The 27853-nt window shown below is 43.0% G+C and overlaps 1 protein-coding gene across 1 annotated transcript in view; it reads left to right on the forward strand.

The window, feature by feature from the left end:
- The window catches only part of PPM1L (protein phosphatase, Mg2+/Mn2+ dependent 1L), a 203910-nt gene extending 183584 nt beyond the window's left edge, over positions 1–20326 (forward strand). The window contains exons 4-5 of the mRNA XM_056849945.1: positions 6217–6378; positions 19878–20326. Coding sequence (XP_056705923.1) covers positions 6217–6378; positions 19878–20221 — 506 coding nt within the window. The 3' untranslated portion in view covers positions 20222–20326. The remainder of the gene's footprint in view (positions 1–6216; positions 6379–19877) is intronic.
- The last annotated feature ends 7527 nt before the right edge of the window (positions 20327–27853 follow it).

Genomic DNA, 27853 nt, shown 5'->3' on the forward strand with positions numbered 1-27853 from the left:
GATGAAGTACAGTTTTTAGGGTCTAAGTGAGGTGAATTTAGTGGGATTTTTTCCTAGAGGGGAAGGGGTAGAGGAAGCACATCAGTGTACTTTCTGTAAACTTAAGGACTCCATTTGGTAGCAGAAATTACATAGGACATGTAACACACTCGTGCTAGTTGCTTTGAGGTTTGTTTGTTTGTTTTTACCAGAAAAGAACTTCACATTATGTAACTGTGTACAGGGCCACAGATCATCCAGCTGTTGATACTCAAGCCAATGGTGACCGAATTATATTTAATATTTATTATGTATTTATTTATTATGACATTTGTACACTAAATGGGGACTTTGCTAGCAAAAAATGTGTAGGTAGAAAGCACAATCAAAAGAATAAAAAAATTACATCTTACACAATAAAAAGAAGCAGATTTAAAAAGAACTTTATTGTTTCACAGCCCTTAATGATCCTCAAATGCCCTCCTAAAAATATCTGTTTTATGTAATTTTCTAATTTCTCAATTTTTTTATGAGGGTAGGTGTGTGTAAAGTGTATGTGTATAAAATGCCATCAAGTCACAGCCGAGTTATGGTGGGCGCACCCGTAGAGTTTTCAAGGCAAGAAATGTTCAGGGATGGTTTGCCATTGCCTGCCTCTGCGTAGCAACCCTGGATTTCCCTGGTGGCCTCCCATCCAAGTACTAACCGGGGCCAACCCTACTTAGCTTCTGACATCTGACGAGATCAGGCTTGGTTGGGCCATCCAAGTCACGGTTTGCAGATCGATACCTTCCTTGTAATTTCCAGTAGTGTTCTACGAGATTCTACTCTAGCCGCCCACTACTTGGCAGTGGCTCATCTCACAACCCTACAGGAGGGATAGAATCAGAGGCAGCACTGATACCTATTACATATATTCATCTGAAAGCAATAGGACCGGAACTGAAACTTCTTGTATAAAGCCTGATGAATATGAAGTGAGTGGTGCAGCATGATCAGGGAAGGGAGGGGGCATAAGTGGTTCTGTAAACCCATGCAAATTCAAAAGACACCTGCTTAACCTACAACATTGCCGTGTTTCATTTTAAATTTTATTATTTTCAGGCTCTTGGTCATGTAGGGAAAGCTACACTTTCGCTTCAACTGAGCTTTTAAATTTCCTAGTGACTTCTTTTTCCTTTCAAACTGCACAGCAGGCTGGGGGCTAATGCACAACATGTGTTCTCAATTTTGGACCCTTTGTGTTAGGAATTTTCCGCTGCTCAATTACATTAAAACTGGAGGCAACTGAGAAGTGCACAGAGCTAAGTCATAGTATACAAGGTTAAGCGAATGAAATAACAATAGAGGAAAAGAAAACAAAGTGAAATGGGTTTCCTCCCGACAGCAGCCTTCCACGTAGGGTCAAGGGCTTTGTGCTAGCGCTGCTGTCAATCAACCCTGCAGCTGAAGATGGAAAATGGACTTCCATAAATCACACTGAAAATTACCATCCTGCAGATACCTCCCTTCCCCCTTTTCATACACATGATTAGAAAGAAAGAAAAAAGTGCATACTTCCCCAATAGCAAACATAGTAGACATGTTAGGAATGCTTATGAAATTCTTATTGTCTGGATTTTGGAGTTCCAAATTACTTAGTGTTATTTCTGAACTGGAGCCACAAAATAACAAACTCTCAATTTTTCCATTCCCCCCTTTCTAACTTTCCTTTTACAGAGCTCTGCATATGTTCAGTTTCTCACAGCGTTCAGTTCCTGTAGATTGTGTGCATCTTTGATCCTCTTTACATAACCAGTGTGCATTGAAACAGTGATAAAATACTGCAGAAGAGCATTCTGGATGCCATTTTAGTTGTAACAAGGTTCTTTCGGTGTAGTCTTTTACCAATGGCCAAGAGTACCTCTGCATATCAGTAAACCACTGTACACAAAGGATCTTGGTGCAATCACATCGAAGTTGCTTTTTTGTAATGTTCTATCAATCCACATATGCACTGATACCAGAATTAGTTCTGGAATTAATTTTTGGAATGTCTCCTGGTTACACTTTAATTAAAGTGCAGTGCAGTGTAGTCCACCTAGGCATGGTATCCAGTAGATGACAGTTGCTCCCTTGGAATGGCTATCTTGACCTTAACAGCTTAATCCTAAAATCCATCACTATAACGGTGCTACATAAACACTGCAGTTCTACTATCATTGCAATGATATTGTTTCCGCACTGGAATGGGTATAACAATTTTTAGGCTTGGTACACAAAATGTTGTGTATTTCAGCCTTTATGTTTCCTTTCTTTTCATGCATACATAAACAAGCAATTTTCATAGCCAATCTCCTGCCTAGTTGATCATTCTTCCCCTTTCTGAATCTCCATTATATGCAAAGACAGATGTCTCAGTCTTATGAATAATCAGATGTAAATTAACTAACTGAGGTGAAAATTCACCTTGCACTCCTCTGGCCCACATAAAAGGAAACGAAAGCAACCATGAAATTAATTTTATTTACCATTAAAATGATAACTGGAACATGAATTGCAGTGATGTGAAAATAAATTAATTTTCAGCAGTCCTCAAATAAGTCAAGTTAAATGTCAAGTTGTGTTCCCTGGAAATGTTTCGGTGCCACTTTTTGAAGGACTTGTTTCCTTGCTTCTGTTACTCCCTTGTAAAATAAATCCTCAGAAGGTGATCATTTTGGAAATGAGGCCTAGTTGAAACTACACACAATCAGGATTCGTTTCAGTATAGATACAATTTGGGTGGTTTTGATATATTACTGAGGGAAAAGGGGGAAAGCACAAACAATTGTGTTTTTTTTTTAATAAATATTTTTATTGGTTTTTAATAGAAAATGGGATACAGGAGGAAAAAGGGGCAGGGGAATAAAATTAAAAGAAAAGAAAAGATATATATATAGAAAGAGAGATAAATACGTGTATTAATGTTATACAACGTTGGCATATCTAATACCGCCCCCTGATAGGTTGTAATAATACATTAACTTGTTGATAGGTTATATTCGATCTCCATTATGAATCTGCTGTGTCTTATAAAGTTTTGTTATCAATTTTTGGTTTTAATATATTCGTAGAAGGATTTCCATTTATCTCTATTTTGTTTTTGAGTTTCTTTCTGTAGTGTTTCAGTTAATTGTGCCATTGTGATATATTCGTATGCTTTATCAATCCAAGTCTCGATTTGTGTATTCTATTAGTTTTCCATAGCGATGCTAGAACTATCCTTGCAGCTGTAACTAAGTATTTTAACATGTCTTGTTGGTCCTTGTCGATGCTGTCTGGAGTTTTATTCAGTAGGTATAGTTTAGGGTCATATATAATTTTGTAACCGAGAATGCCTTCTATGTTCTTGTGTATTTTCTTCCAGAATTTCTGGACTGATTTACAAGTCCACCAGCAATGATAAAAAGTGCCCCTGGCTTTGCAACATTTCCAACATAGACCAGATGTCGAGCTATTCATGTTTTGAATATCACTCGGCGTCAGGTACCATCTATGTAACATTTTCAACCAGTTTTCATGAATCCCTTGGCATAGAGTGAACTTGAGATTTCTGCGAAATAGTTGTTCCCATTCATCGATTGTTATAATTTCATTCAGATTTTCCATCCATTTGATCTGGCATGACTTCACTTGTTCATCTTCCGTATCGTATGTCACCAAGAGCTTATAGTGTCTTTTTTTGTGTGCTTTTCTGTATCATTTATCAGAATGTGACAAATGTTCTGCCAATTCATTGTATATTTATTAACACACCTTTTGTAAGCTAGCTTCCTTTGATATTAAAGGTTGTTTTGGGCAAGGACTGTAAGATGACTTCTACTGTAAACCAATTACATTCTATATTATCTTTTTTGTTCCTGGAACTTTTGTTGTTGGTCTTTCATTTGGCTAGCTCTTTAAATCAATTTTAAAGAAGGGAGATTTTAGCCAAGTTTGTGAGTCCTGTCACTCAAAAATAAAAAGGCTCAAAATAAATTATGAGTTTTCTCGCCAACTCAGTAAATTCAAATCCCTCTCTTTAAGGATTTATCTTAGCCTTCATAGCCTAGTCCTAGGATCTGATACACCAACAAATAAATTAGAATGGGACATAACACTGTGGCAATGCAGTGGCGTTGTTCCCATGTTGCAGAAGGGAATCATATCACAAAACTCAAAGCTGAAGGGCTGGCGACCAATGTATCCACCGGAAGGTGTGCCAACAATAGTACTGGTGCCATCCTTGGTCCCTCTAGAACAGGGGTGTGAAACATATTGCCCGCCGGCCATATCCAGACCCTTGAGAGCTCTTATCCGGCCCATGAGCCAGCCAAGGCAGCCACCCCTCCCGGCCTGACCAAGTGACTTTTATGTCATATCCGTCCCTCATAACAATTGAGTTTGATACCCCTGCTCTAGAACAAAGGTTCCCGGAAGTGTGGTGAGTTCTTTGAAAAGTCCGCAAGGGTTCTTCAGTGAGAAAATCAGTAATGGCAGAAAGCTGTCTTCAGCAACAGTTCGCCCAATGCTATGGTAAAGTGTTAGGTGCATTCTACAGCGTGCCTTCAGTAGACAGAGATAACTGTGAAGCACCAGAGGCACCCTGCGCAGCAAGCCTGTGTTACAAAGCGCATGTCAAAATGTCCTGTGGCAGGTGTTCAGGAGTGTCCTTGCCAAAGTTCCCTGAAAGTCAAAAGTATGAAAACCATTGCCCAAGAGTAAAGTGCACATGAAAAGCATAACCATGCATAGATCCTCTCTTGTTCAGTTAGATTTTCTATCCCGGGTCTGAAAGATTGTTTGGATGCTTTCGTTGTCTTCTACAACATGTGACTGAGCTCGCTTGTCAGATTCAGTGGGGTTTGCCTGTCCCCGCTCTTGGGGCCCATACATTGGCCATCTTTTGCCCGTACACTGCATGCAAATCCTGCCCTGAACCTCAATGCTGTTGCTCACTGGTGGCAGCCAAGTCAGTAGTTGTGGACACCAGTACCTCCTTCTAAGAACTACATTCCCATTTTGGTTTGTTTGTTTTTTGAACCACAAAGCAGCAAGAGGTTTTCCCCTGCACCAGCACCAACTTTGTGTGTGTGTAAAGTGCCGTCAAGGCGTAGCCGGCTTATGGCGACCCTAGCAAGGGGCTTTCAAGGCAAACGAGAAACAAATGTGGCTTGCCATTGCCTTCCTCTGCAGAATCCTCCTTGGTGGTCTCCCTTCCAAATACCAACCCTGCTTAGCTTCTGAGATCTGACGAGATCAGGCTATACCGTGCTGCCGTCCTTCCCATCCACCAACTTTAGCAATCACCATACACCTTAAGCAGAGTATGGGGGCATGGCATCTCAAACGACTGGGAGTAGAGTTCTGCCGGAGAGGCCTTGGAGAACTGCTGCCAATTAGAATGGACAGCACTGGGCTTGATGGACCAATGGTCTGAGTGAGCATAAGGCAGGTGAACATGTACAGAGAATATACAACCTGCTTCACTGAATGACAGAACTCAGGGTATTCTGATGCACAGAAGCTGCCTGTCCATACTTCCCCGTAAAGCTGTAGGTGGCAGCTGCCCCAGATGTAGTTTAGTTTCCCCCCCCCCCCCACTACATCTTGTAATGGAAGTAGCTGTCACTCACAGGCCTATGAACAGGCCGATATGTCAATAGGAATTTTCTCTTTTATTAGTCTTCTTGCCCAAAGGGGGAAGACAGCTGTCAGGTTATCTCTGGAAATGCATTTCCCTCTGCCTCTTGCAATTTGCAGCCCATTTTCTAGTGTCCTGCTGCATATTTTGTGTGTGTGTGTCTATGTGTGTGCATGTGTGTTTTATCAAGCATTTTCTTCATTACTTATGTAATTAACACACTCCAGAAAAGATGGATAATCTGTATATGCTTTTTTTTAAGGTTGTTTTTTCCAGAATACGCATTAAAATTAATACCTAAAATGACAAGGTGGGTGAGAAATGCTGTGCTGGAGGATTGACCCCTGTAATACCTGCCTAAAATCTGATAGACTAAAAATATTGCGGGGAGGGAAAATTGACTGCCAGATTTGATCAGAGCCATTTGAACATGCTGTCATCAGAACACTAGATGTTTCATTCTGATACAAACACAATGGCTGTTCCCAGTAGCTGCTGGACAAAGATAACAAAGGCGGGAGGAAGAGTGTTGTGTGAGCAGTAGCGATTTTCAATTCATTGTCTTGTGCCCCCCCCCCCATTCCCCTTTTCAGGTACAACATGTTTGATTGCATTACTGTCTGATAAGGAGCTCACAGTGGCCAACGTCGGGGATTCGAGGGGCGTCTTATGTGATAAGGACGGAAATGCTATCCCTTTGTCGCATGATCACAAACCCTATCAGCTTAAGGAGAGGAAGAGGATTAAAAGAGCTGGTAAGCTTATAAAGTTTGATGTTTGCTTCCTTGGGTACTCTGATTGAATAATGCAGTAGTCTTGGGTTTTGTTTGCCTTTTTGGTTACATAATCGCCTTGAGTCTCTCCTTAGGGAGGCCATTCTATATCTTTGAGAACTCAGAACGTAAACAGAGAACCTCAAGGAAAGGGAGAGACTAGAGGGATTTAATGTTACTAAGAATGAAACCCGACAAGACAGAAAGCAGGATTTCCCAGATTCTTGCACAAGTACATTTCAGAAACGGGCAGTCCCAGTTCAGACTGGGAAGGGGCAGTGCCAGATTTATGTATAAGCTAAACAAGCTATAGCTTAGGGCCCCACTCTCTTGGGCCCCCAAAAAAAATTTAAAGGAAAAAAATATTAATATACTTCTTCTTAATTGTATTTCAGTTCAACAATTACTTTGATAAAATACATATTTTGTTATGTGCAAATGGCTTTAGATACCTGTTAGGTCCATAAATTACCATATAGCATATATTCAACACAAAAAACAGTGATAATTTGTTGTTGACAAAGGACAGCTGGACATATAAAGGGCCCCATTACCTTCAATAGCTTAGGGCCTCATCAACCCTAAATCCGGCCCTGGGAAGGGGGAAGGTTAAGCCTTCCATCCCTATCAGGACCACCACAATCACCCCTGTGGCCACTTTTAATCTTGGAAAGAAAAAAGAGATGCCCCTTTTTTTTTTTTTTTTTTTTTTTTTTTTTTTTTGAGAACCAGCGTGGTGTAGTGGTTAAGAGTGGTGGACTCTAATCTGGAGAACTGGGTTCATTTCCCCACTCCTCCACATGAAGCCAGCTGGGTGACCTTGGGCTGGTCACAGTTCTCTTCAAACTCTCTCAGCCTCACCTACCTCACAAGGTGTCTGTTGTGGGGAGAGGAAGGGAAGGAGATTGTGAGCCGGTTTGATTCTCCTTGAAAAGGTAGAGAAAATAGGCATATAAAAACCAACTCTTCTTGTTCTTCTAAAACCGATAGGAACATTGGAGGGTGCAGATTTGATAGGGGAGGGACCATGGCTGAGTGGTAGTCTGGGCCTATGAGAGAGTCCAAGGCTAAGTGGTAGAGCATCTGTTTGGCACACAGAAGACCTCAAGGTCAATGCATGTTACCATTAGTTGAAAGGATCAGGTAGTAGGTGTTGTGAAAGACCTCTGCCTGAGAGCCTGGAGAGCTTCTATCAATCTGCCAATCAGAGGAGGCAACAGGTCCCTTGATGGACCAATTCTATATAAGGCAGCTTCATGTGTGTTTGCATGTGATAGGTGAAATTACGCAGCAGTAACAGGCTTCAACCTCCTCTCCTCTCCCTGGGTAGCCCTGACCTGAATCAGATGTGAAATGTCCTTTTTTAACAGTTAAAGATGAGTCCCGTATCACCTTAGAGAACAGAAACTCCTGTTGGTCTTTAAGGCACTACTGGACTGAAACCTGACTGTTCTACTGCAGGCCAGCATGGCTACCCTCTGGAACTATCTTCATGGAAGGCGTCCTTTTTTAAAATGCTGAGGACAGCCAATTATGGATATCCTGGTGTCTTATCTTTTTTGACCCAAGGACTATTAAGGCTCCAGAGAAACAAAGAAAATAAATGAGAGAAAACTGGTTGAGCCACTAATCTGAAGGACAGAGAAACTCTTCCAAGTGCCGAAAAATTAATCCGAGCTATTTAAATAAAATACTGTAATCCTTGCCTTCTATAGAGCCTGTTAATATACAACTAGCAACACTATATTCCATTCCTTTCCACACTTCCAGTCCTTTATTATTAACTTTTAATTTGGCCTGGGTATGTTTGCCATGGAGATCAGCATTCCCCAGGGGTGATTCCCACCCACCAGCTGTCATGTCAAGCATCACTCACTATATGAATTGAAACTATAACACAATTAGCTTCCATTCTCCATATTGGTGGCTGCTGACAGGGAAGCAATACTATGCTGTGGCTCTAAATGCCAAAATATGTGATTATTGACATTATGGGTACAGGGTGGGTTTAGAGAACTCACCGTACAGATGTCACTTCCATAGCCTGGGCCTATGAGAGAGTCTAGAGCCCCCTACTGAGGCTTAGGTTTAAATGACAAGAGCTGTAATGCCTGCTATCAGTACAATACCTGTTTACATTAATAGCAGTTTTTGCTGGTAAAGGACCATATTGGTCCACCGTGGCAGACCATTTTGAGCCCTTCTTAGATAATTCATGACTCAACTAATCTGACCACCTGGATCCTTGCCACAGTAACAGCAAGACTAGACTACTGTAATGCACTCTATATAGGTCTCCCCTAGAAATCAATTCACAAACTCCAGTTACTGTGGAATGCTGCAGCTCAGGTATCAGGAACTAGGTGATGCCTGCATACTACATCCATTTGGGGAGGGGCTGTGACTCAGTGGTAGAGTATCTGCGGCCATTTGTGCACGGGGGGTTTTGCCTTGGATTTGCTGCTCTCTAGATGCACGTTTTCCCCATCCAAATTCTAAAAACTCAACAATAAGTCCCCATGCAGAGTTTTGAGAATTTGGATGGGGAAAATGTGCATCTAGAGAGCGACAAATCCAAGGGAAAACCTCTCATGCATAAATGGCCTGCTTGGCATGCAGAGGTTCCCAGGTTCAATCCCCAGCATCTCCAGTTAAAGGCAAGTAGATGATGTGAAAGACCTCTGCCTGAGTCCTTGGAGAGCCGCTGCTGGTCTGAGTAGACAATACTGACTTTGATGGACTAAGGATCTGATTCATGTGTTCATTCTGAAATCAGTCCATTGGCTGATTATTAGTTACCGGGTTCAATTCAAGGAACTGGCTATCACATACAAAGCCCTTCTTGGTCTTTGAGCCTCATATCTGCAGGAGTGCCTCTCCTCCTATGTCCCACCACAGCAACTTCCCTCATCTGAACAGGGCCTTCTACAGGTGCCACCCTGCAAATGGGCAAGATCTGCAACTGCCCATACATGTGCATTCTCTGTAGTGGCCCCCCACCATCAGGCCATTGCCTGAGGAGGTCAGAAAGGTTCTCACACTGTTGGCTAAAACAGAACAGTTCAGGATGGCATCTTTATAGAGGAATAAAAGGTAAAGGTCCCCTGTGCAAGCACCGGGTCATTCCTGACCCATGGGGTGACATCACATCCCAACGTTTACTAGGCAGACTTTGTTCTTACGGGGTGGTTTGCCAGTGGCTTCCCCAGTCATCTTCCCTTTACCCCCAGAAAGCTGGGTCCTCATTTGACTGACCTCGGAAGGATGGAAGGCTGAGTCAACCTTGAGCCGGCTACCTGAAACCAACTTCCGTCAGGATCGAACTCAGGTCGTGAGCAGAGCTAGGACTGCAGTACTGCAGCCTACCACTCTGCGCCATGAGGCTCTTTTATAGAGGAATAGGGCTGCATTAAAAGGGCACTTTCACACATGCCGAATAATGCACTTTCAACACACTTTGCAGCTGGTTTTTACTGTGTGAAATGGCAAAATCCATTTGCAAACGATTGTTAAAGTGCATTGAAAGTGGACTGAAAGTGCATTATTCAACATGTGTGAAAGCGCCATAAGAGAATGATTAAGGAATACATTTCAGTAGAGGAAGCAGAACTGTGGGTTGTACTACTAATATATTCTATCTGTTTCTGTATGTTTTATCTTGCTCTCTCTCATTATATTTCTGCTTATGTAATACCATTTCTTGCATTGCTCAGTATGCATATTTAGTATGCCTTGTTTCAGGTTTCTGCTATCCTAGTCCTATTACATTGTTTGGTATCTCCTCCATCACATTGATTGTACTGACTTTCTTTATGTAATCTGCCTTGAGTCTCAGAAAGGTGGACTATAAATAACATAAATAAATAAATTAAATAATCAATGAGAAGGTCCAAATATGTTACGTTGTTGCAGTCCTGAGATGATTGTGACTTCCAGCCAATGCAGTTCATCTTATGCCACCAGATTTTGTTTCTTTTCATTAATTGCTAATTAGAAAAAAGGCCACAGAATCTGTCGAGTGAGCAGAGTTGACTAGTGCATCAGAATGGTTCAGGAATTTACAGAACAAACTAGATGCAGCCCAGGAAATCCATTATTAGGATCTCCCACATTTTTTAAAAGTCTAAAGTTGTGGGAAGGGGATGGGGGTGATATTCAGATCAGGACTAAGGCTCTGGGGTACCATGTTCCTGATCTCATTGACCCCCACCACAGGAACTGCTGTGTACCCCATGGTACCTCATGTGGAGGAGTGGGGAATTAAACCCAGTTCTCCAGATCAGAGTCCACCGCTCCAAACCACTGCTCTTAAGCACTATACCACACTGGCTCTCATTATTAGATATTATTAGAGTTATATATATAAAACCTTGCACCCTAACATTTTGTGGTTGGCTCCGCCTTCTGTGACAGCCATATTGTGATTGGACACACAGCCTTGTATCAGAATTCCAAAGGTACCCGTAGGCTCAAAAAGGTTGGGGACCCCTGGTGTAAAACATGCAAGTCATGTTCTGGTAACTACCTTTCTCCCTGCTGGGCAAGTAGCAGCTCTGTGGCAGGTTGAACCCATGAACCCATGTAGTTGCAGCATCTCTCCAGTATCTCAGGCAGAGGTCTTCCACATCACCTACTACCTGAACCTCTGCATGCCAAGCATTTGTTCTACCACTGAGCCATGACCCCTCCCCTCAAAAAGGTTGGGAAATCAGCATGAAAGAGAAGGGTTGCCCTTAGGGTTGCCAGGTCCCTCGTTTAAACTCATAGACGCCTGGTAACTTTATAGAAAAGAATGAAGCTTCGATTCAGAACAAACTTGACACCTCTGCTTGCTGAAGCTACTTTATATCCTGTAATAATGAGCTAGTCAAATAAGACAGTAATGCTCTATTTATCAAGGAGTGGGGGGGAAATGTAGACTTCCTCCCCCCCCCTTAGAGAGTAAAATAGTATTTTAACAGCATAGCACCTATTAGCAATTAACATTTGAACCTGATTATTGTAATCCAGAAGTGGAGGCCTCATTAAAAGAGATGAATCTTCTTAAAATTCTCACTAAATAATCAGCAGAAAGCACCCCCGCTGGCTGGGAATGCAGCTTTATGTGATTTTGTCTCTAAATGGTATATTGGCCTCGGGGTTTTGTTTTTTTTAATTATATTGGAAGTGTTCTAGTTGCTTTGGCAGGGGTGGGGTCATTTTCCAAGTACTTCACATCTGTTATCTCTGATTTATCTGTATTGGCTAGCTGAAAAGGATAACAGAGCATGCTAGCCAGCAGCTGGCACACACATTTTTAAGCATGCATTTGCATCTTTCTGGGTGTCACTCCCCAGCATCTTCTGAGATGTTGCAAAGGATCCAAAGGATGCTGCTCTTGAAGCGTGTGGGGCCATCTGTTTGGGGCCACATGGTGCCTTGAACCAATCCCGTGAAGCAAGATGCTATTTCGGGTATAACAAGCATGTAAACAAGCCCCATGGAGCAGAGTGGTAAAGCTGCGGTACTGCAGTCCAAACTCTGCTCACAACCTGAGTTTGATCCCTACGGAAGTTGGTTTCAGGTAGCCGGCTCGAGGTTGACTCAGCCTTCCATCCTTCCGAGGTCGGTAAAATGAATACCCAGCTTGCTGGGGGTAAAGGGAAGATGACTGGGGAAGGCAGTGGCAAACCACCCCGTAAACAAAGTCTGCCTAGTAAATGTCGGGATATGACGTCACCCCATGGGTCAGGAATGACTTGGTGCTTGCACAGGGGACCTTTACCTTTTTAAACAACCCTTTGAGCCTACCCAGCAGTAACGCTAGTGGCCTATATCCAACCACACAGTTTCAAAGACTTTAAGGGGTTTTTCTTAAGGCAGTAAATTGCACATATTCCTTCCTCCCGCTGTAGTCCACTGATTCCCCTAAAATATTGAGGGGGGCTGTCAGGGCACCTTTGGGAACAGTGGGGGTCAGCAGTGGGAGAGAGGAATCAGCAGAAATCAATGCCCTTGAGTCTTCTAAACATGTGGTTGTCTACACGCCTACATATTGACATTCTTGAGGTATATTATTGCTGTGGTATAGTTTCCCCAGGCCTCAGTGAACCATTCCACCACTGGAAAGACCATAACAAGATACCTTATTATTAGAGGTTCTAATAACAAGATAAGGAAAGGTTGAAGGCGCTGGGTATGTTTAGCCTGAAGAGGAGAAGAGTAAGAGGTGATACGATAACCATCTTCAAGTACCTGAAGGGTTCCATATAGAGGAGGGTGCCGAGTTGTTTTCTGTTGCCCCAGAAGGTCGGACCAGAACCAACAAGTTGAAATTAAATCAAAAGAGTTTCCGTCTAGACATTAGGAAGAATTTTCTAACAGAGCAGTTCCTCAGTGGAACAGGCTTCCTCGGGAGGTGGTAAGCTCTTCTTCCCTGCAGGTTTTTAAGAAGAGGTTAGACGGCCATCTATCAGTAATGCTGATTCTACGACCTTAAGCAGATGATGAGAGGGAGGGCATCTTGGCCATCTTCTGGGCATGGAGCAGGGGTCACTGGGGGTGTGGGGGGGAGGTAGTTGTGAATTTCCTGCATTGTGCACGGGGTTGGACTAGATATTCCTGGTAGTCCCTTCCAATTCTATGATTCTATGAATTGTCTTGCCGTATCAGATCAGATTCTAAACTGAGTATCCACATAACAATCATCAGAAGAAGGCCTTCTTTGTCTCCAGCATTTGATATTCAAAGGGATACCATTGTGATATGTGGATGTTCCATTTAGTTATCATAAGACCTAGCGTGATAGTACAGCATGTGTATTACATGCTAAAAGTCCCAGGTTCAGTCTGTAGTATTTCCAGCAAAAAGGAGTTCAGGTAGCATTTGTTAAGAAAGTCCGTTCTTTGATTCCTGGACAGCTGTTACTTGTCAGAGTAGACAATACTGTGTTCATAATATACTGATCATGGCTAATAGTCATTGATAAAGAAACTCAGGGAGGGACAGTGGCTCAGTGGAAGAGCCTCTTCTTTGTATACAGAAGGTGCTGGGTTCAATCACCAGCATCTCCAAGTTAAAAAGACCAGGCAATAGCTGGTGAGGAAGCTCTCCACCTGAAACCCTGGAACGCCGCTGCCAGTCTGAGTAGACAGTACGGATCTTGATGCACTGATGGAGTGATTCAGTATAAGACACCTTCATATGTGTTCATGTGTTCAATTTTCTAGAAAGCCACCTAGACTGGAGGCTGTTACCATATTGCGTGGTAATAAATTCCATACGTCAATTCCATGTTACGTTAAAAAGAGCTTCCTTGTGTCAGACGTGAGCCTACTGCCAATCCACTTCATTGGATGACCCAGTATTATGAGAGGATAAAAATTTCTCCATCTGCTCTTTCCATGCCATTTATCATTTGCAAAACCTCTAGCACAGGGGTAGCCAGTCCTACTGGACCATTGCCAGACCATTTTGCTTAGCACGCCAGGCCGGTTCTCCACCCAAGAGACCGAGATAAGCCCCTGAGCCGTTGGCCACCCAGCTGGAGCTCAGCTTTCTCCCACTCACTCACCAAGTACGACCCTCATTTCTCTCCCCCTTCCCATTTGTTTTCCTGCATAACTACACTTTCACAGGTAAACAGCGTGGGGTTCTTGGCACTCGAGCTGAAAATGGTTGCATACCCCTGCTTTATCATGTCCCCTTTTAAAAAGGTAAAAGTAGTCCCCTGTTCAAGCACCGGGTCATTCCTGACCCATGGGGTGACGTCACATCCCGATGTGTACTAGGCAGACTATGTTTACGGGGTGGTTTGCCAGTGCCTTTCCCCGTCATCTACACTTGACCCCCAGAAAGCTGGGTACTCATTTTACTGACTTCAGAAGGATGGAAGGCTGAGTGAACTTTGAGCCGGCTACCTGAAACTGACTTCCGTTGGGATCAAACTCAGGTTGTGAGCAGAGCTTTTGACTGCAGTACTGCAGCTTACCACTCTGCACCACGGGGCTCTTTTAGGCATCTTTTTATCCCCGTAAACTTAAAAAGTTGCCATTGCTTTAGAAGTTGCTCCAACCCTTTGGTTTTTCTAGTGGCTCCTTTATCTTTCCAAGTCGCCAAGCTCTGTGATTGTCTTTTTAGACCTGCTCACATTTAGAGATGATTTTTCCGCGGAGGATCTGTATACATTAACATGTGCAAATTACTCATTTGCCACACCATGCGCAAGTTCCAAGTGGAGAGTAAATATATGAGTTGAAGAGCCACAAGGTGCGTGCAGGTTCCTGACTGAATCATTGTTCGATCCTGTCGACTTGCGCCCTTCTAACAACGAATAGTTGCAATGCCAATAATTTTTCTTTTTTAGAAAAGGAAGCGCTCCAAACCTTCCTCTTTCAGCGCAGCTTGGAACACACCGCGTTTGGTTTTGTAATGAGAATTTTAAAGCGCTTTTTCAAAGGAAAAGAAAAACCCATGAGAAAAAGTTTTAAGAAAACACTTATCCATCCCCAGGCGACACCACATGTGCTATGTAAAGATTTCAGTATTTTCGTTACGGAGGCAGTGAAAAGTCACTTTCTATGCATAAATGCTGGCTGTGGAAGCTTCGATAAGCAGATCTCACGAGTCAGTTCCATCAGCCCTCTCCTTTCTGAAGAAGATGAAAAAAAGATCTCATGAATATCACCCTTTTAAAAAAAAATTCTGCAGGTGGTTGCTGAGCTTGAACATTTACTCTTGCCTATTGCAGTTCCAATTTTTCATAGAATTTCAACCAAATGCACTTATAAAAGCTAATATGATCAGCATTTATTAAGTGATCTCAGTGTTCAAATCACTTCACAAGGGGAGTCTTGTTGTAATCCAACAGACCTGTAGAGTAGGCTAGAATTTTTATCCCCGCATGGCAGATAAGAGGGCTGAAGCTAAAGCAGAGTGGCTTGACTATGTTTCTAAATAAATAAATTATCTTGGACTGTTTTGTTTTTATTGTTTTTATTTTGTATGTCACCTGGGGCAAGTTCCTGGACAGGTGTCACAAACCTTTTATGAATGAAGGAATGAAGGAATGAATCCACAGCGGACATGAATTTAACCAGGTGCCTCCCAGATCAGAACTCATTCTCTGAGCCACTATGCTCTATCAAGTCCTGGTGAAACATTTCTTTACCTGTCTTCCTGCAGATATCTATCTATACTTTGAAGAAAGAATGCATTGTTCAAACACAATACTGAATGCTGAGACTCTCTCAGTGCAATCCTATGCAGAGTTACTCCAGTCTATTGAAATGAATGGGTCTAGCCCATTGAAATGAATAAGTTTAGACTGGAGTAGCTCTCCTTAAGATTGCACTGTTTGTCTAGGTTATAGAAACCGTCTTTGGAAACTGAATGAATAGAGCCAATTAAGGCTTACATCCACGCTCACAAAGCCCAAAGACAGAGATAAGAACTAGTGCTATTTGCTTTTGGCTAGACTGCGATGCACAGGGTTGCAGGTGTTCATCTATATCGTAAATGATCTCTTGCCCATGACTTCATGACCACCCACTCAAAAGGGAGGCCTGATAGGCAATGAGTCCCTTATATAAGGAGCCAGTATCTCCTCTTCAGTGCTAACAGAAGAAATACTATCCGAGTTCTACATAACTATAATTCTTTCATTGGTTCTTGTAGGTTATCCGGGCTGTGTAACCGTGGTCTTGGAATTTTCTTTCCTGACGTTTCGCCAGCAACTGTGGCAGGCATCTTCAGAGTAGTAACACTGAAGGACAGTGTCTCTCAGTGTCAAGGGTGTAGAAAGAGTAATATATAGTCAGAAAGGGGTTGGGTTTGAGCTGAGTATTGTCCTGCAAAAGTATTGTCCTGTAAGTATCAAGATAATGTGCTAATGAGGATATGGTATGTTAATATGGAACCATTGTATCCTGAAGTGATCTGTTAATGTGTGTAATCCAAAACTAATCTGTATGGCTATTGTTGAATGTTGTCTTTGTCTGGAGGTTTTTCAGGGCAGGAAAGCCTTCGACAATATAATTCTTTCAGTCTCGAGAGCGATCCAAGACATAAGCAGGATCAGGATCAGTTTCCGGTAAAACCTCTTTGATATTGACCATGGAGGAAGAAGTGAGCTGAAGACCTTTTTGTGTGTTAGTTAGCAAAGGGCGGAGTGAAGAGGCAGACTTTCAGCCCTTGTTCAACTCAATAAACGCCCTCTCTTTAAAGGCAGCCTTTTCACTAGTTAGCGGTCAGCCAACAGAACAGGCTAAAAATGCTTGCAGCCTTTAGCTGAACACCTTATATTGCAGGGTCCCTGCAATCTCAACGACTTAGATCTCGAGAACCAGGCCACAACTCCATGTGCTTATGAACATGCATAAATTCAGCCTTCCACATGCTGGCTGGGGAACTGCACGTGTAAATACCTACTTGTTCCCCTGCTCGAGCCAACAGCAGAGTCTGGCACGTATAACATGTTAAATGGCTGTTTGAGATGGGGAGCGGGGCCTGTTCAGCGCTTTCTGTTTCCTTTCCCTGCCAAACTGCTCCTTGGCAGGGTTCCGGTTGTTTTGAAAACGCTGCGCATCCCTTACCTCCCACACACACTCGCCCCACACCCCGCAGATCTACAGACGCTGTGCTGGATGGGATTCACGGAATCTGATGGAGTTTTTGCTCATGGGTTTTAATGTGACCGCAGTTTGCTAGCCCTCCCTCAGGTGCTGTCGTTATCGCTTTGAGGGAGAGGATTCTTGCTGCACCGGCTCTTCCACCACCCACCACCCACCTTCCCTTGCATTTTCTCCTCTAAACTCAAAGCACAGAGTGGTTATTTTCACAAGACTTTTCTGGGTCATTAGCGTTGCAGCTCAGCCAAGGCTTTTTGATGGAAAGGAGAATAAACTTCCTTTGTGTGTGTGTTTTCTCTCTTTCTTTCTTTTTTTTTGTATGCCCTGGAGTGAGATTTTTGTCTTTAGAAGAGTGTCTGATGTCCCACCTCCTTCATAAATCTTTGTAAATGAGCGTGAACCTGTCTCTGAATGGCACCGAGGGGAGATGGGAGGTCTGGATGAGAACTTGAGGGCAGATGGCCCGAGCAGGGAGTGGGGGAAGTATAGTTTTCTGTGTGTTAGACTGTTGAGAGAAGCCTGGGTTTTTCTCCCTGTTCAGCAGTTTGTCATATCTGTTTGCCAAGCTGAGAGGGGAAAAAAACAAGGATGTACTTGCCTTGCCTTTAGGAATCCGTGTCTCAACCGTTTGAGTAGCATTGGCAGGCGTACTGATTCAGTCCTACTCCATACCATGTTTGGATATTTCCATTAGTTCATGCATAGCTTGGATTTCACGATTCATAACATGAAATGTGTTTTCCAGTGAATTTATTTTTTTTAGAAGAAAGCTGTAAGGGGATGGTCTTCACAATCTATTGACTGTGGCTTCATAAGTCCCTTTCACTACCCAATATTCAGGGCTGTCTTAACACATGGGCATGCTGGGCAGTTGCCCGGGGCCCTATGAGCACAGGGGCCCCATGCTAATCTATGTATGTTGCGACTTGCTGTCAACGAACAAATAAATACTATCCTAAACGACAAATATTTGTTATTGGAAAATGCATATTTAGCATGAACAATATTAACGTTAATTTGGGTTTGGATTAAGAATAAATACTGAAGTGTAATGTAAGAAAGGAGCCAGCGTGGTGTAGTGGTTAAGAGCGGTGGTTTGGAGCTGTGGACTCTGATCTGGAGAACCAGGTTTGTTTCGCCACACCTCCACATGAGCGGCGGAGGCTAATCTGGTGAACTGGATTTGTTTCCCCACTCCTACGCACGAAGCCAGCTGGGTGACCTTGGGCTATTCACACTCTCTCAGCGGCACCTGCCTCACAAGGTGTCTGTTGTGGGGAGGGGAAGGGAAGGTGATTTGTAAGCCAGTTTGAGTCTCCCTTAAGTGGTAGAGAAAGTTGGCATATAAAAACCAACTCTTCTTCTTCATCATTATGGAAGCACCAATAAATATATCTTTAATTTTATCGACCATTTACATTTTTATTCCTGTGGGTGGTTGTGTAGGTAGGGCCCCCAATGCACTGCTTTGCCTGGGGGTGGGGACTATAATGCTGTTAAGACAGCCCTGCCAGTATGCTCTCTTTTTTCTGCCTGCAGCACAGGTTTTGAGAGTCTGTTTCTATGCATATTTACTTCAGAATAAGTCACGCTGAGTTTAGCAGAACATATTTCTATGGAAATGTGCAGAGGATTGCACATTTAGGATGGAACTCTACATCGCCTGCAACTTTGGGACCCTGCTGAAAATAGCCTCCGTGTGTCAAGGTATCTCTCTTGTTCCCAGGTAACATGTAGGAATATTTGCTGTGTGTTTCTCAGTGGCAGCCAATGAAATGGAGCCAAGGGAGGGGAAAACGCACAACATGATTATGCTATAAGTCAAGTAAGCATTCCTACATGTTGCTGAGGAAAAAAGGGAGCATGTGGTTTCGAGGTACCATTTTGAGCGTTATCCCCATATCAAGTTGCAATTCCAGCCTGACAATGTGGTACAATTCAGGCTGGGCTCTCTTGCGATATGTGAGACTTCTTGGGGTGGGGGGGAGGTCAGTTTATAAAACTAGAGTGCCATCAAGTACAGATTGCAATGGGATAGTTCTCCAAAGAGGAGGAGTTCCTTCTCAGTTTCCCCTTTCCTAAATGGTGTCCTTGTGACGTTTTTCCTTTCCTGTAGCTCCTCAACAGACATTCTGGTGCATTAACTTCCTGAGTACATGAGATGCAGAATGTCCTATGAGGAGCTGTTAAAACGCTTAGGGCTGTTGAGCTTGGAAAAAAGCCGGCTGAAGGGAGACATGATAGAGGTCTATAAAATTATGCATGGTTTGAAGAGAGTGGACAGGGAGACGTTTTTCTCCCTCTCCCATAATACTAGAACACGGGGTCATCTGCTGAAGCTGGAGGGTGAGAGATTCAAAACAGATAAAAGGAAGTATTTTTTCACACAACGCATAGTTAAATTGCGGAACTCCCTGCCCCAAAATGTGGTGATGGCTGCCAACTTGGAAGGCTTTAAGAAAGGAGTGGACATGTTCATAGAGGAAAGGGGTATTCATGGCTACTAGTTAAAATGGATAATAGTCATGATGCATACCTATTCTCTCCATGATCAGAGGAGCATGCCTATTATCTTAGGTGCTGTGGAACACAGGCAGGATGGTGATGCTGCAGTCGTCTTGTTTGGGGGCTTCCTAGAGGCACCTGGTTGGCCACTGTGTGAACAGACTGCTGGACTTGATGGGCCTTGGTCTGATCCAGCAGGGCTTTTCTTATGTTCATAATGTGTGTGGCTGAGAGTGTCTGGGGGGGAAGGAAGTATATGAAGAAAACCAAAGAGCAGTTTTATCAACCTACCACACAGGATCATCAGAAAACTAGTTTGTATAGAAACCGTTTAATAGAACATCAACATTTTGTTTGTTTCCTCTCCAGGTGGCTTCATCAGTTTCAATGGTTCCTGGCGTGTTCAGGGGATCCTGGCCATGTCCCGCTCCCTAGGAGATTATCCGCTGAAAAATCTGAACGTTGTCATCCCTGACCCTGACATCCTGACCTTTGATCTGGACAAGCTCCAGCCAGAGTTCATGATCCTGGCATCTGATGGGCTGTGGGATGCTTTCAGCAATGAGGAGGCTGTTCGGTTCATCAAGGAACGCTTGGATGAACCCCACTTCGGAGCCAAGAGTATAGTCCTCCAGTCGTTCTACAGAGGATGCCCTGACAACATAACTGTCATGGTGGTAAAGTTCAAGAGTAGTAAAACAGAAGACCAGTAAATGTCTCATGTCTCTCCCTGCCTCTCTCTTGGTGAACGTCTTCAACAAACCTTTACACTTCAAGACAGTAGACAGCTGTAGCAAATATATTCACATTAAGACTGTACCTCCTCCCCCCAAAAAAATAAATGGAATGAGGAAAATCACTCTTTTGATAAACAGCAATGCAGCAAACCCATTGAGAAGCAATGTTCAAGAAGCAAATCTTCCTTCCCGCCACCATTTTCTTTCTTGCAGTTCTGTAAGGATGTAAGCTTAGCGCATTCTTCCATTGTAAAGGCTGCAGACTCCTGCTTTGAATACCTGCAATTTCTCCTCTTTCAAGTACTTGCTGTCTCTTAGTCTCCGCCTAAGATCTTAAATCCACACTTTGGACGAGCATCACAGCGGCAAGGCAGGAAGGACCTGTCACTTGTCAGCAAGCGATGGACCCGACATTGGCTTTTCAGCAGTGTCACGATCTCCATTCTGTAGTGCAACTGCTATGTTGTTGCTGTTGCTTTTTCTGATCTGCAGACATAGGAAGGCAGGCGGCAGAAGGCTTTGCAATTGTTGATCTGTCTTTTTCCTAGACGAATGGAAAAGAGCAGCCTTTGGGCACAAAACAGGCAATCCTCCTTTCCTCTTTTCATAGTTAAACATACCCTTTCTGAAACATAATTAGGGATGTTCTATTGAGCTTCTCCATAGCTGTGTGTTCCTACTGTCTGTACGCATGCCTTTAATGATGCCTTGCGCCTTTCTAACTCCAACCCACAGATGGCTTTCTGGGGTCTTTGCTTGTCAGGAAATTGCACATACAGCATTAACTCTCACTTCAAGAAGTGCCGGTTGTCAGGGCAGGGCTGTAACTGCTCGGTAATTATCAGAGATGGTCCTCAGGACCCACGTGTGCAGCAATGAGGAAAGTCAACACTTTTTGGCAAAAAGTGGATAAGATTTAGATTTTGTTTTCAATTAGTGACATAGGATCAAATAAGGGGGGCAGGGACAAGGATGTTGTAAGCAAGCTGAAATGAAAAATAGCTGCCTAATTATTTTGGGTTTCTTTAAAAAAAACAGTGTTTCTGTATCATAGAAGCTTTGTTCAAAAGATTTGGGGAAAATGGTTGTGACAGCCTAGGTAGTTCATGTTGCCATCAATCCAAGGCTTCCATTAGAGATGGGGGTGGGTGGGAAATACAGTTAAATTGAATTATATTTAGGAGCCTATTCATAATGTATGCTGCATTGTAGAAAATTGACATTTTTCAGATTTCAGTATTCATAATTCAGGATTATGGCTGCATAATCTCCCACCCCACACCATTTGATGAGATTGTCAAAGGAATGGACAGGATGTTCCGGTGGAGCACCATGAGAAGTACTTGGGCTTGTTAAATTTGCTCCTCTGGGTAATTTTAGGCTACTGCACAAAACACAGTGCAGTGGGCCAGTGGTCAAGGCCTTCCTTCCCCAAGGATCTGTCCTGCGGGTGTCCTCTTAAGCATCTAAAATACTAGTGGCAGCTAGTGGGCACCCTAAAAGACATGGATCTTTTATGCCAGCAGCTCTGACATGTGTACAGATCCGGACGGGATATTTCTGTGGGCAGGAGAATGTGGTGCGGGTGCAATCTCTGTCCATCTTCAGCACTTCCCTTGGGGAAGTGGAGAGAAACAGAAGTCCATAGGCACATGAGGTTTGAATGACAGTCTACAGATTGTTACTCAGAGCCCAACACGTGCAGGAGCTTCCCAGTCTATGAAGAGGGGAACCTGAAGGCACGCAATCCATCCTGTTAACAAAACATTTCCCGTCTCACCGAAGAGAAGACCCTGCACTCATGGGGCTCAGCATTAGTCATTGGCCATGACTAATGAATTTAATTAATTTGCTATGAGGAGAGGGGAGGTGTTCTAGGTTAATGCTTTGGGACACACTACTACATTTCCCTTTTCATTGTATATAGTTCTGTGCTCAGGGGCAGCAAGGAAAGTGTATTGTAATTTCCCAGAATCAGAGGATAGACTTGAAAATAGCACAGAGGAAGATTTCGCTAACTGAAGTGTATTAGCTGTTTTCCCAGCCTTCTGATTTCTGTTCCTTGCCCTCATCTGTGACCTCTTCCCAGTTATATTGCATGTGTTTTCAAAACAAACTTGTAATGTCCAAATTCAGGCATTCAGGTAGGGTATACGTGCAAAGTCCCTTCAAGTGTCCGTATTTGCTACCCTCATATTAATACCAAATAGATTTTTTTAATTGAAAGATTTAATTAAAAGATCCGTCTCTTCTGGCAATGAAAATAGCGCAACAGGAAAGAAATACTAAATTGAAAACAAAAATTAAATGCTTCTGTTTTAGGTTTCCAAACCTCTTCAGTGGTTTCACAGCAGGGTGAGAAGATGTGTTGTGTAAGAATTTCAGGACTGTCCTTTCAACCCTGTAGTATACTGCTAATAGGGTTGCCAAGTGCCAGGTGGTGGCGGGTGAACCCCCGCCAATCCACCTGGCTGCCCGCCAACCAGCTGAAGGTCAGTGGGCTACCCATGGCGCCATGTCACTTCCGGTTTACACCTGGAGGCACCGCATCACGAGGGGCCGTTTACTAAACTCCCAGTTTGAGTGGTAAAAGGCCCTTTGCGATGCAGCACTTCGGGCTGTAAATGCATCTCAAGGGGCCTTTTACAACTCAGACTGGGAGTTTGAGTAGTAAATGGCCCCTTGCAATGTGTTTAACACCTGGAAGTGCCGCATCGCAAGGGGCCGTTTACCACTCATACTCCCAGTTTGAGTGGTAAAGGCCCCTTGTGATGCGGCACTTCCAGGTGTAAACCAGAAGTGATGCAATCGCATCAGCGCAGCCGCGCACTCGCACAATCATACCTCACCACTGCCCAAAAAACCTCCCACCGGAGGAGAGGCGGGACCTGGTAAGCCTAACTGCTAGTAGGGGATATAATCTCCAACTGCTGCATAGGCAGTGCTTCGCAGTCAGTGCCATACCCATTCCGCAATTTATTGTGTGGTTACTGTACAAACGTAGGAGCTAAGTACTGTAAGAAATAGGTTGGATAGGTGTAGAAGATTGTGGGTTGGATCCCCGAGCACAAGGGGGAGGTGATTTTCTGTGACTCCTCCCCTTCCTCAGCAGCCCTCCAATTCCCCCCCATGCTACTCGTAGGGGTCCACCATCTCCCAGGAGTGGCATTGGGGTGGGACACTTGGACTGCAGTAGAAGAGGGGAGGCAGGGAACCTGCGCTTCCTTGTGTGGAATTTAGATGGGATCCAAACCAGAGGGAGCAGCTCTAAATGTTGTGATTCAAAAGGGATTGGTACTCTGTTTTAGAGCCCTAGTCAGGTGCCATCCACATGTTCATGGTGCCAACCCCCATTCTGATCACCAGTAGTCGAAACAGATTCGGAGCTTGATTGGGAAGAGTTTTAAAGCTCTTGCTGGCCCACGTATAATTTTTAACAGCCACGATTGCTCATTGATTTGAACGGAAAACACTGTCTGTAGCCATTGTGGTGCCAGAGAAAGGATTGGATTTCTTGTTAGCGTACATAAAGGATATAAGCATTAAGGTCCAGCAGAGGTCATTGCAAGGTCAGTCTTAAATTTTCTTGGGAGTAGGATCAAAAACTGGGAGCAGTATTAAGTACCTGTAAAGTAGTGAGAGTTGTTTATGATAACCTCATTTAATCCTGGGCTAATTCTCATTCTGTACAGGAGCAAAATTACAGGCTATTGGGTTGTTGTTTTTTTGAGGGCGGGGATGGTAAAATAAATGTTGATTGATATTGCTTCTCAGTCTATCGGCTAAGATCAAGTGTGGAAAATGTTGATAGGCAAATGATGCAAGGGACCACCCATAAAGAATTTCACTTTTAGCCTTTCAACCTTCCCATGTATCACAATTTGCCTCTCTTTCTTTTCCACCTATGGCCAATCCTTTTTTGTCATGTGTTTATTACCAGTGCCTTTGTTGCCTGAAATATGTTATGGATGGTCCCTGGCCCTTGCAAAATCCCTAGACATAGGCACAAGAGTATTTACCTGCACCGTTTGCCTGTATGACCTGTGATCCAGAACTGCAAGCAATTCCGGAATTGTTTGAAGTGGGAGCACTAAACTCTTGTCACAGTAGTTTATAGGGTCTCTTATCAAGAGGCACTTAGATAATACTGGTTTTTGACTGGTTGGGCATAACTTGACTAAGGTGGAACTCACCAGTGGCACCACAACCATCATTCTGAAAAGAAAGGAGGACAACTCTAGATACACAGATGTAGTAACGGTGAAAATAATATGCAAGATTTTTTTTTTTTTGTAAAATTGGTGACATGTTGCAGTTCAGGGTGGTTCGGGCAAGGGTGAAGGCCAATTCCAGAACAGATGCTACCGATTGTTCTTGAGAACCATGACTAAAGAATTAATGTGAGAAAATTAGCTCATTGTTATAAGCTTTAATAACCATACAAAGTATTAGATAAAGTCAAGAACAACTGAAAAAATTATTTCCCCATCCTCATCCTCAACAGTAAGTTAAAAAGGGCAAGAGTCCAGTAGCACCTTAAAGACTAACAAAAATATTTTCTGGTAGGGTATGAGCTTTCGTGAGCCACAGCTCACTTCTTCAGTAAGTTAAAGGGAGCAAGGTCTGCTTTATCCTTCCTAGTACAGTCAACCGTACTCTCAGAAATATCACACCTGAGGGGTGTCAGCATGTGACGTTGCAGCAAAAGAGGGGAATCAGCAAATTTCTTCTTCCTTGCCCTCCCCCATCTGTAGAAATTAATGCCAGAGTGCAAGGGGAGGGGGGTCCCATGATTCTCAGGAGCAGCTTTTCAGGGAGGCATGATGGTTTGCATCAGGAAGTAGAAGCCCGCAAAAATACTTTACGCAGATGCACTTCATTCTCAGGAGGATTAAATTCAAAGAATGTTAAACCTTTACCCAAGCTATTATGCATAATTTCTTTTTTTAGACCACAAGATAGTATTTTACAGCATAGGATGAAATGAGCAAATGAAAACGGAGAATTTGACACCACGGAAAAGAATGATCAAGGAATCATGCAAAAATAGAACCAGCGAGTGTGTTGATTTGTATACTATTAAAAGTAGTGTTTAATATCTAAGGAGGGGAAAAAACCTTTAGTAACAGGCAATAGGCCTCAAACAATTATAGAATACAGTTTATATTCAGTCAACTGTTATAAAGGGCCTCATTTGGCCAGCCACCTAGTCAAAAAGAAAAGCAGTCTCATACTGCATATGAGTTCATTAGGAATTACTAGCTTCACATGCATATTTATAGACTCGTTTACAGTTTTCAGCTTGTACTATCGGCTCCAACACTAAGAAATAAAAATATAACAAGAGAACAGAGCATATCAGCGTAAGGGTATTGCAGAAATAATAGTTTGACTTGAGAAACGTATAATATTTCTATACAAACACGTCTCGCAAAACCTTCTTTGGGGGATTTGAAACGAATTCATATCATATGCAGAGAAATACTTGAAAACTGTTTCTTGTCACAGTCTCAAATTTAGGATGTTAGGAAAATCAGATTCTTAGCCAAACGGCAACTTCCTTTTGATGCTAAGTTCAAAAAGAGTACTGCCTCATTATGGTCCAGAAATCCAGCTTTATTACTGCAGCCTATGCAACACATATTGAAAAACACTTATGAGAAATATACTGTTGTGTCTTACACTTGTTTTTCTCTCTCAGTATCTAATTCCATTCTGGGTTGATGCAGACATAACACTTAACCATGGCTTGTTGCCTTAGCCCTGGTTCATATGACGAACGTACTGTGACACTGTAGTGTAGCATTCACAGTCCTGCTGAAAGACAGGGGATACTAGTGAGATGTGCTTGTCATCTTGCATGCAGATAGGCTGAAGAAGTAAACACCTGAACCATGGTTTACCTGGGGCAAATTATTAACCAGGGTAGAAATGGCCACCCTGGCCCTGTGCAAGGCTGGTAGCCCACACTTCACACAAGGCATGCAACAGCCAACGATTTGAGCAAGGCAGGCAGTGGAAGCCAGTGGCTCTTTGCATGAGGCAAGCATGCACTCTTCCTACCTACCTTTCCTTGTGGGGAGCGGGGAGGTCTGGAGATGGCTTTTTCCAGGGCCAACTCAGCCTCCCAAGTCTACCCTTGTGATTAACAGGTCACAGTTTGCAAACCAGTTCATATTGTGGCTTCACATCTTGCTTTATACCAAGAGCTGTGGCCATAGTGAACGATTCAGACATCTGCTGAAACATAGGTCAGAAAAACAACCATGATTAAGCTTTATGTTTGAAGGGGGAGAAAATGCAACTATGATATGGATAACAAATTAATTTACAAATTAATTTCAGCTACTTTTAAAAAATAAGGGCAACTGGGTGATGGACACATTGGAAATCTGTATGAATGCTAGTATACTTTACAATTTTGCTTTCAAACTGTATTAAAGAATGGAAGAATTCATGGCCAATTGCAGTTTACGTGGAAATAATACATGCATTCGGTGATTTTCCTACAATCGTGAACATATACAGTGCATTGCACAGAGCTCAATCTAAAATGTTGCACGCGCTTTCTGAAGAAAATGCACCTAATGCGTACAGGGATTGCATCACGTTACATACAGTTTTTGAGCAGTCTAGGTCATTGGCTGCAAATGTTTGCAATTTCCTGTATCAAAGCTTGTTGAATGTGCATGTCCTTGTGCAGAGCATTGTATATGATGCTTTCCATGAAGCGAATGTCATTCCCCATGAACATTTATTGTGATTGTCGAAGGCTTTCACGGTCAGAGTTCATTGGTTCTTGTAGGTTATCCGGGCTGTGTGACCGTGGTCTTGGTATTTTCTTTCCTGATGTTTCGCCAGCAGCTGTGGCAGGCATCTTCAGAGGAGTAACACTGATGGACAGTGTTAGACACTTTCAGTGTTAGACACTTTCAGTGTTAGACAGTGTGAGACACAGTGTCTTTCAGTGTTAAACACTGTCCTTCAGTGTTACTCCTCTGAAGATGCCTGCCACAGCTGCTGGTGAAATGTCAGGAAAGAAAATACCAAGACCACGGTCACACAGCCCGGATAACCTACAAGAACCAATTTATTGTGATCGTTTATACTCAACGAAAGCTGCCAAAGCAGTTAGCATAATGTTCATAACGTTGCTTGTGTAACAATTAGGGAACAATCCACAGAATTGTAGATGTGTTTCATTATAATCTACAATGTCGCCATAACCCAGCCACAGTAAAACATTTTAAACCCCACTGATTTCAGTGGGAAAGTTACTGTGGGCTCAGATTTCTTCTATCAAAATAAATGAGTTACGTTTTGACAGAATCACACTTTATAAGTTTAAAGTAAGGATTAGTTCTCACTGTTGGTTGTAATCAGTACATGAATACCTCCATCTTGTGGGTTTTGGGACGCATGAGCACCTGAATCACATGGAGAGAACATACTGGAAGATTGAAGTACATTTTTATTCTCTTTTATCATATCAGTTGCATGTTCCAGTGTAATTTACTGTTTTACCATGTGTGTCCTGCATGCAGTCTTGGGTGAATACATGACTGAGGGCGGGTGCATATGGGTTTTTAATCAGTTTTGTGAATGATC

This window comes from Euleptes europaea, chromosome 5 (genome assembly GCF_029931775.1).
Source record: "Euleptes europaea isolate rEulEur1 chromosome 5, rEulEur1.hap1, whole genome shotgun sequence".
In the NCBI taxonomy this organism is placed as follows: domain Eukaryota; kingdom Metazoa; phylum Chordata; class Lepidosauria; order Squamata; family Sphaerodactylidae; genus Euleptes; species Euleptes europaea.